Source organism: Triticum urartu, chromosome 5 (genome assembly GCF_003073215.2).
Source record: "Triticum urartu cultivar G1812 chromosome 5, Tu2.1, whole genome shotgun sequence".
NCBI lineage: Eukaryota > Viridiplantae > Streptophyta > Magnoliopsida > Poales > Poaceae > Triticum > Triticum urartu.
The window spans coordinates 617,394,411-617,404,745 of NC_053026.1; the positions used below are offsets into that span (position 1 = coordinate 617,394,411).

The 10,335-nt window shown below is 45.5% G+C and overlaps 1 protein-coding gene and 1 pseudogene across 1 annotated transcript; one reads left to right on the plus strand and one right to left on the minus strand.

The window, feature by feature from the left end:
* Window positions 1-289: 289 nt before the first annotated feature.
* LOC125511295 (U3 small nucleolar RNA-associated protein 18 homolog) lies at window positions 290-2,409 on the minus strand. Its single transcript, XM_048676624.1, has 2 exons — window positions 2,261-2,409; window positions 290-2,116 (listed from the first exon to the last, which is right to left on the minus strand). Exon 2 carries the CDS (start codon window positions 2,101-2,103, stop codon window positions 460-462), a length of 1,644 nt encoding a protein of 547 aa, XP_048532581.1. The 5' UTR covers window positions 2,104-2,116; window positions 2,261-2,409; the 3' UTR covers window positions 290-459.
* Window positions 2,410-2,566: 157 nt separating this feature from the next.
* Window positions 2,567-9,297, plus strand: LOC125511294 (annotated as a pseudogene).
* The last annotated feature ends 1,038 nt before the right edge of the window (window positions 9,298-10,335 follow it).

Here is a 10,335-nt window from a genome sequence, read left to right on the forward strand (position 1 = left end):
AACTCTTTTTATAAAATCGAAAAGAAATTCTACGCTTTGAAATCCTACAACAGAAAGCATCCTTTGCCTGAAGAGTTGCATGCTTACATTTACATACTTACATTACTTGGCTGATGTCGTATGCTACTGCAACAACACAAATACAGGATGCAACTCACCAGATCATACACAGAATCACGGTCACCTGTTAAAAATGGTGAAACAAACATTTAGAGCTGCAATCAAACCTTCTAAACGCTCCAACTTTTCTAGAGCCACACCAATCAACTTCTTAAACAGTAAGATGAAATTCTTTGCTCAAACAACCGGCACCAGAAGGGTATTGCATTCACCATCAAAATATCTGTGACAACGGCACTCACAAGGCAAGAGGGTTTAAGAAGAATCACGTTACAGATAACATCAAGGGTTTTCTCTGGAAGCAGAAAAATACAGTGTCAAAACTGGACTGTGGGAGCCCTAAGCGTTCTGATAGTGGTGCAGCTTGTAGAGCAAAACTTTTCCGCCGGCGTGCCCGACGGAGAGGAACCCGCTCCCAGGGCTGAAGTCCAGGCACCTCGGGTACTGAAGGCTGAACCGTGGCCCTGGCCAGTTTTGGTACACGGTGAAGGATGGGACGTGTACGAGCCTCATCCCATTCCTATCCTTGCCCGAGCTTATCGCCAGGATCTGGGCGTCATGGTTGAACTTCATCTGGCCCGTCTCGGTCGTGAGGTTCTCGATCGTCTTCAGCGGCTTCCTCTTCCCCCCGAGGAACTCGTCCCTCTTGTACACGTTCACGATGCCGCTGCTGGAGCCTGTGGCGAAGTAAGAGCTGTCCTGCGAGGTGCAGAGGGAAAGGCCTGACAGGGAGCCCTCGTCGACAGACTTGTGCATACACTTCCTTGTTCTGAGATCCCAGTGGTAAACATGGCCATCCCCGCCGCTGCTCAGTAGCTGGTTCCCACCATCCGCAAAGGCCAGCGAACGCACGTTACCATTCATCTTGAGGGTTCCAATGAGCTGCTTGGTTTTGGAAGATATCAGGAGGATGTACCCCTCGTTACCGATAAACGCAATGGTTCTCGAATCAGGTGATATCTCAAAGCTCTCCAGGCTTTTCTCTTCACGCCCAGTCAAGGGTCCAATCTTACTAACAGCAGCTTTCACCAGATCAAATGAGTAGAAGAACTTCCTCCTGCCGGAAAGGATCACCTCAGAGCCATCAGGTAGAAAGGCTGCCTTCTGAATTGGACAGTCCTCGACAAATATGCTCTGGATCTTGGGGTTTCTCTTGCCATCAATCTGGAAAAACCTCAGATGTTTGTCCAGGCCAGCAACAAGCATCAGCTGACCATTCCTATGAAACTGCACTGAATTGATAGGACCACTGGAAGGATCCTGGGCATTCGCATCAACAAGCCTCGAGTAGTCCAGCATGCCAGGCAGGAGCTTAGCAGTACCCTTGACGACAAGCTCATCATTGTTCCGAAGCATATTGTCGACTCCACCTTCTTCCTCATCGGAGTCACCATCACGGAGAGGAGCCTTCCGGTCCATATCCGCCCAGCCAGTGAAAGGGTTCAGCTTGGCGTGGTGACCGCGCAGCCTAGCCTCATACTCCTTGCCCGAGATCACGCGCTCATCAGCCTCCTTCCTCAGCTTCCTCAGCCTCGCAACCTTGAGGATGTCCACCTGGGTGCTATCCTCCTCCTCATCCACCCAGGCGGGCTTCCTCCCCTTATCAAGCACCTCATCCTCACTGCCCAGGTCCTCCTCATAAACAGGCAGGTCGTCGTCGGCAGACCGGTCCACGGAGAACAACTTAGCATCATCCTGGCCACGAGCCGGCACAGCCTCGGTGCCGAACTCGAGCGGGGTGTAGATGTTGCCGAACAGAGAGCTCTCCAGCCGCCTCATCTCATCGGCCTCCTGGCCCTGCCTGGCCTCCAGCGCCTTCTTCTTCTTCCTCCGGTCCTTCCTGCGATCCTCCGGCCTGGGCTTCTTCCCAGCCTCTGCATCCGAGGCGACGGGGGAATCCATGGTCTCTTCATCGCTGCTGCTGCTGTCGTCCTTCTCCAGCCGGCGCTTCGGGAGCGCGTTCTGGGATATCAGGCTCGTCATGGCGCGGGGAACCCTGCGGAGAACACCGGCGGATTAGACGGCGCTACCAATCCCAGCGACAAATGCGCAGTTTTGAACCAGGGGCGGATCCGCGAGCTGTGAAGGCCAGCGGGATTGGACGAATCGCTGGAAGAAAACAGGATAGCGAGCTTCGTACCTCGGAAGTCAGCGGCCAAAGACTGCGGACGGGGTGGCGGCGGCGGCGGCGGCGGCGGGAGAGGCCGTGGTGATTGGGGAGGGGAGTGGGGGGTTGGGGTGTCGACGGTGACGGCGGCGGTGGCACAGCGGGGGGTTTGGAGAGATTTTAGGGCTATCGACTGCGACCTGGCAGGCCGCTTGCCCAGATTGGGCCCCAAACAAGCCCGCCACCTGCGAACGCAGCCCAGCCCATCAGGGCCTAAAAAAAACTGCTCCTAAAAAAAAGAATAATTAAGCAATACCCCAGAAAGAAAAGCCCTGAAGTCTGCCTAAATTTCAGTACTGTAATAGGGAGGAAAAAAAAAGGAACTGTCACCTTGCGCTCTCGCCGCCTCGCCCAGCGCCGCCGCCCGCCCGCCGCCTCTCCCGCCGGCCACCGCTTCAATCCCGCCGTCCGCCGCCCGTGCCTGCCTCCACCGCGCCCTTTCCCGAAACTTCACCGGCGTTCCCCAACCTCCGCCGAGCGCCTTCGCCCTGCCCTAGCCCTTCCCGAACCCGGACGACTGACGGCGGCGCTCCGGTCAGGCGCCGGGAGATATGGTGAGTCCCCTATCATCTGTTGCTTCACATCATGCTTCTCCTTGCCAATTTAGGGCCGCACGTCGGGGGAAGGGGGGAGTTGCGGCGTTATATGATCCAATGCCCAAGTGCTAGATCGCATTTCATCAAATTCCCCAGATAATAATCCTGTCAAGATCATCGTTCCTTTTGCAATTGTACTGTTGTTTCGTTGTTATGTGCAAATTACCTGTTGGAAGTTGGAACCTTGGAGTATTTTGGACATGTTTTCTTCACTGACCTCTTGTGGATTGCAGTACTGTACTTGTTTAGGATGTGATTGGTTTGTTTTTAAGACAGTAAAGTTAGCACTAGGGTTCAATGTACAAAAGACAGGCCTTTCTTGCAATGGATTAGTTTCCCTTTCACTTGGGTATGTTTCCCTGAACCCGGGGATTAGCCCAGTTTGTGCCTTTGTAGGGTTTGTTTACATGGCTTACATACGGGCATGGAGCACTATGAGTAAAGCAGATAATTCCCTGACCTCCCTTTGCTCTGGTTGACGGGGTTAGTACCCCGTTCTTGTCAAGCGAAGCTACAACAACCTTTGAATCCAATCTGCTTTACTCATAGTTATTATTGCAAGGAATTACATTGTTATTATTTTCAATGACTAGGAACTCTGCTAGTATTTACTCAATTCAATGGGGGGTTGTGCCATGACCATGACTTTTTTTTTGCACTCACAAATTCCTGAAAGGTTTATTGAGAATACCTCCAGGAACATCAGAGAGGTAGATTGAGAATGACCTTAGATATGCATCTTAGAGACCTATAAAATATTGTGAAGTCTTGCTGCTGTATCATTGTTTTCACTTCTCATTTGAATCCCATTTTACAGGGTTTACGTACCAGACGGCCGACTGTTGCAATGCGTAGTGGTGACGAAGAAGATTTTGACGATGATGGTGATGATGATTACAGTGATCAAAACGATTATGATTATATCTGCAAATATGACGCTAGCCACAATCATGGTAGTGGTGATGACAAGAGCAGTGATGATTACAGCTGCACTGATGATGATAGCAACGATGATGGTGATGATATTGACAATGATGATGGTGGTGGTGGTGATGCTACTGATAATTTATGTGCAATATGTGACAATGGAGGGAAATTGCTATGGTAAGTTGTGCTTCCTAATCAGTCGTTGACCGCAAACACTACTGAATTGAATTTGTGATTTCTCTTTTTTTCTGTAAAAGAATTGAATTTGCAAACATCACCAATATAGTCAAATATTTCAAATACAACATTGAGTAATCTTTGTAATGCCATAAACTCCGTCCATGTTTCAGACAAAAATTAATATGGTTTTGTATTTGTGAAGTATTTGAAAGAATGTGAATGTAGAACCTTGAAAGCCAAATTCGGGAATTTCTTTAGAAAACAATTTAAAGCTTTTGATTTGTCTTAGTCAAGTGGTATTAATTAGTGTTAGTTTTCCAACTAACCAAAAATGAAGAGAGGAGTGTTAGTCAACCGGTGGGGGGGGGGGGTAACATTGTTTTATTTGGCTAGTTCAAAAGTCTTGAAGACATGTCATTCAGTCGGGCTATGCATATGGGATGATTGTGGCACTTCGTCCAAAATAAATAATACTGTAGGAGTGAGTGAGCTACAGATTCATAGGACAAGATTTCATGTGGACGCAAAGGAAATGTTATGTATACTGATCTCTGAGATGTCATGTTAAAGACACTAGAAGATATCATTTCTGTTGGCAATTGTAAACGTAAATTGCTCTACTATTTTCCTTGAAGAAAACTGGCCACTGATAGCTTGAGGGCTATCAATTTCTATTTGTTGACATTTCACAATGGATCATTTTTTGTTGACATTTCACAATAGATCATATACCTACTCTCATGGTTTAGCCTTCATTCTTTGCTTTGATCATCTGATGATTTCAAGAACAAGCTCTGTGCTATGGTATCTTTGGAGCAATTTTTGTTTCATGCCGGTTACTACTGTCGTAACCAATTGTAACCAGCTTCCCAGATGTCCTGGTAGTGGTAGGTACCGGCATTTGTAATACCAGCCTTTTTTTAAACTTGTTTTGGAAACTCTTTCAAAAGAATTCAAGAACTAATGTTTGCTTGCGTGGTTGGGGGAGGTTAAGAACTTGAGATTAACATGAAAGAGAAAGCAAAAGGAAAAAAAAAGTCTTCTTACTGGAATTCAACGTGCTGTGTTTTGGGGATTTGCCAAAAATCCAGTAAATTGAACAAATAAGACATTCTCCAGTATTTTCACAGAGAATCCATTTCGGGCCAGTTATAAACTTCTGGCACATAGGTAGATTTATTATTGAGTTAATAATTTGATCCTGTCTTATTTTATGTAGCTGTGAAGGACAATGTAAAAGGTCCTTCCATCCCAGAGAAAAAGATGGAAGGGAATCTAATTGTGAAACTCTTGGTTTAACTTCTGCACAACTACAGGTAGTTACAAAGTTCTCATTGACTGGTCCAGCAGCATTATAATTTTCCTGGCTCAAATTTGTGATTTGTTTTGTTTTGCATATTTACAGGAAATTGATCATTATCTATGCAAGAACTGTGAATATAAGCAACACCAATGTTTCAGTTGTGGAGATCTTGAGCCATCTGATGGACCAAATGCTAAGGTAACTTGTTATATCTTTCTTACAAGAATGTGGCATGTGGTTTGTTGAGATAATGGTGCCCTTTGTAGTTCTGCGGTTCCCATTCAATGATAATTATTCACTTCCTCCAATGAGTATGCTTGTTGCTTATTTCTTGTTTATGTAGCACCTTTCATGCATCATCATACTCTAAACTTGCTTGTGTCCATCCTGTGTCTTACTAAGTGACAACATTTAAATCCAGTTCCTTGATGTCTTCATTCACATGTATTTTGAATTGTGGGCAACTGAGGCCTGTTGATATTTCGTGCATGTGATTGATGCTCGTGGCTATGATCCTCGAGTATGTTTAGATATGATTCGAAGTGCCCTCTCACCATCTCTGTCCTTTTTAATATTAATATCTTCGTGATTCTAGTTCTTCCATTTTAAAGTGTGCATTCTTTTAGGTGTTCCAATGCTACAAAGCATCTTGTGGGCACTTCTACCACCCCAGTTGTATTGCCAAATTACTTGAGCCTGATGATACTGATGGAGCTTGCGAGTTGGAGAGGAGGATTGCTGCTGGGATGTCATTTACATGTCCTGCACATTGGTGCTCAGAATGTAGAACGATGGAAGACAGTACTCAACCAGAACTTTGGCTTGCGGCCTGCAGACGCTGTCCGGTGTCATATCACAAAAAATGTTTCCCAAGGTATTCTGGTATCCAGATATAGTTGCTTGTAGCTTATGTGATTGTCTCGTTCTCATTACATTTAATGGTTTACCACAGAAGCATTTCCTTTGAGAGAAAGCGTGGCACAAGTGTACGCGCTTGGCACCTGGGTGATAGAATTATCATTTACTGTGGGTATGTTAGTTCTTACTCGTTTGTTTCCCAAAGTTTCTCTGTACTTCCTTCTCAGAGCAACTAACTTCTGTTGAAATCTTGCAGAAGCCATAAACTAGAAGCTGAGCTTGGAGCACCTAGCAGAGACCATATAAAGTTACCATCTAGTACAGAAATGGATACTGTTGGAACACATTGCATTGACCAAATAAAGTCAACTCCCGTTCGAAAAATTTATAGAACAAGAAATCTTGCTAAGAAGAAAACAAAAGTGACTGGTGGAAGGAAAATGAACACTGATCAGGGTTCAACAGGAACTGCGGAGCTGTCAAACAAGGTATGTCGAGAAGAAGCCGACCAGATAAAGTTAACTCCTGTTCCAAAAATTTATAGGACAAGAAATCTTGCTAAGAAAACAAAAGTGACTGGTAAAAGGAATATGAACACCGATCAAGGTTCATCAGGAACTGTGGAGCTGTCAAACAAGGTATGTCGAGAAGAAGCCGACCAGATCCAAACAGTAGATATGAATGACTTAACAGAAGATAAGATTCCAAAAGGGAGAGGTGTCCTTGAGAAAGAGACCATCCGTTTGAATCAAGCACACAATGATGAGCTAGAAAAACTTATTGGGGAGGAAAAGGCTGAAGAGGATGAAAGCAACACCAAATCTGGAGAAGAGAGAGAAACTCGTAGGAGAGAAAATACATATGGGGAAAAGGAGAAGACTCCTGGGAACAACAGTAATAAATTTGGATTACCTGACGGGCGGTTAACCTCCGGATCTGATGGTGACCGAGAAGTTGATGGAAGCCATGCCTGCCAGCAGGAGCTGAAGAGCCCTCACTGCAATGATAATAACAAAGCAACAGAAATTGATACTTCAAGTGACAAGTCAGAAAAGAGACAGAGACAGGAGGAACAGGCAACTGATGGTAACATGTTGGACTTGGAAAGGAACAATAAGAAGTTTCACATGGAAACTGGAAGAGATGCTCATCAAAGTCCTCAGCATCTTCATAATCACAAAAAAACAGATGCTCGTCAAAGTTCTTGTTCCTCATCAAAAGATCATCCTCGGTGTAATGATGATCAGAGATCTTCAATGACTTCCGAATACAAATCCAGAGAGGGAAGAGGATCAAGTAGAGAAGAGTGGAGAAATAATATGAGGGAAAATTCTTATAGGGGTGGGTCACCCTCGGGGAGAAGAAATTCTCAAAATAGATCAAGCAGACATTCTCCGGAAGGGCGAAGGGCGGAGTATCGTAACAGTCATCATAGAAGCAACAACCAACACAGATATGAGCAACATCGACACGATGATTATTTCAAATGTCGTGATGATTATTCCAAACGCCGTGATGTTGATACTGGTGGAAGGAGGTCGAGTCGTCATGAGGATCATTCTAGAGATGGTGGTAGGAGGAGGTCGAGTCATCGTGAGGATCATTCCACTGATGGTGGTAGGAGGAGGTCGAGTCATCGTGAGGATTATTCCAGTGATGGTGATAGGAGGAGGTCGAGTCACCGTGAGGATCATTCCAGTGATGGTGGTAGGAGGAGGTCGAGTCATCGTGAGGATCATTCCAGTGATGGTGGTAGGAGGAGGTCGAGCCATCGTGAGGATCATTCCAGTGATGGTGGTAGGAGGAGGTCGAGTCATCGTGAGGATCATTCCAGTGATGGTGGTAGGAGGAGGTCGAGTCATCGTGAGGATCATTCCAGTGATGGTGGTAGGAGGAGGTCGAGTCATCGTGAGGATCATTCCAGTGATGGTGGTAGGAGGAGGTCGAGTCATCGTGAGGATCATTCCAGTGATGGTGATATTGGTGGAAGGAGGTTGAGTCCCCAGCAGTCAGCACTTCCTTCTGGTAATTTTGGTACTAGTCTCAGCCCCCCTTCACATCCGACCACTGAATATGGTGCTAGCAGAAGGCATGGTTCCCCTCCATATCAGAGATCTGAACATGCTGCTAGTGGAAGCCGTGGCCCCTATATGAACCCACGAGGATCAGGCCCTGCAGACTATGAAATGGAAAAGAGAAGTGTTCCCCTTCACCATGATGCGCCCAATGTCGAGGAGTACACCGGTCGACCACTGAATATGGTGCTACCAGAAGGCATTGCTCCCGTTAATACGTACTCTCTCCGAGGGGAATCTCCTGGTGCATATGGTCCTGGAACAGATGCCGGCATGGGCGAAGAAACCACATTCCGTGGTGGGCGTTTCGGTGATCATGGAGTGAGGTCAGATTATCCACGAAGCAGCAGCATGAATGCAGAGGATAGGGCTTTTGCTGCAGGTTCCGTTACGGATAGGTATGTCCCGCGCCTCGACCGAACGAACCACCCAATAAGAGTTGACGGTTATCTGCCGGATTATCCCGTATGGTAGGTTGCTGCTGTTGTGATCCTCGTGTTGCCAGTCCCAGCCAGCCTATGAAAAGCCCTGCAGGAAACCAACAGTTCAACCTCAATTAGCCGCGAAGCGAATCGGGTGTCAAACCTTAGTTTGTCAGAGTGGTTGGACGGTAACCTTCAACCCGAGGTGGTGCCAGCGTACCTTAACGAGTGTGTTTGATGTTGGCCTCGGATCTTGCTACTTGTCGATTGACAGAAATGATCTGCTTAGTTTGCGGTTTGGTTGCTGGAGTGTGCTTATTTTATAATCTGGTGTGGAAACTTACCCACAGAAGTAAGCAGAAGTGGTTCAGACAAAAACGGGCCAAGCAAATGGAAGCGCTATATAATGCAGTGAATGCCAATCGCAGCTAAGTCTTTGGTGGTCTTTTTCTATTGCTCCAAATTTGTATGTGGTAATCTGCAGTTGTTCCAAATATGTTGTATGCCAGACTCGGAAGGTTTCTTCAGTTGTGCTCGACTTGTAGTTCCAAATATGTGTTGATGTTTGTAAAAAATAGTGAATGGTCGATTCGTTGTTACCTCTTTTCTCAGGATGCTTGATGTGATGAAGAACAAGTTTTGTGGATCATTTGAGGCGTCGAGGGCATGTATGTAGTTTTGTCTCGTAGAATTCTTAGGCGTTGAGGGCATGTATGTAGTTTTGCCTCGTCGAATTCTTATATGAACGCCCTGTTCGGAATCGCTCCGCTCCGCAACACAGCTCCTGGAGCGGGTGGAGCTGTAGTTGGAAATCAGGGAGCTGCACTTTCCTCGCTCCCGAGATTCCTGTACTGGGTGGGTTGACGAACAGGGCCGAAGATTGAGCTTTGTGTCGAACTAAAGATCTCACGCTACTTTGTTAGAGCGATCGTAGCTTTCTACCGGAATACTCTTCCCATTAGTACTTGAATGAAATGATCTTAAGAGTATTTTGTACAAATAATCTTTACGCCGCGTTTGGCTACAAAGCACATAAACCCTGGAATTTGAAGTTGTTTGGCATTCGAATCCAGTTCCAACAAGACACTTTACGGACCCAGGAAGTGGAACTGCGCTGTTTCCATGCTCGAAAAATGTATAATAATGTATTATGCATTTCAGGGTTTTCACCATTTTGTTATGGAATACAATACATAGAAAACATTGAAAATAACATTTTTGTTATGCATTTTAGGTTTTTCACCATTTTGTTTTTCACTATTGAAAATAATACTATATAATACTGTATTATGCATTTTAGGTTTTTCACCATTTTAGGTTTTAGGTTTTCCACCTTCTCCAAGCCAACTATGGACTACAGTATTATGCATTTTAGGTTTTTCACCATTTTGTTATGAAATACAGTACATAGATAAACACTCGCTAAATTCTCAATCTAAACTAAGAAAGTACATCCTACATGTGTCATAGCTTGTATTATGCATCGCTTCAATATTTTGATGACGACATAAGTGTATACTCTCATTCGGTCATATCAGTCGCTCTGTATCAATCACAGTGTATGAAAATAACATTTTAGGACTTGGTTTGGAGAAGGTGGCGTCACTCGAGCCAAACATATTTGAGACACAATCGATACCGAAATATCAGTCGGTACCTCGATAGCGCCAGATAGTATTTAAAGAAA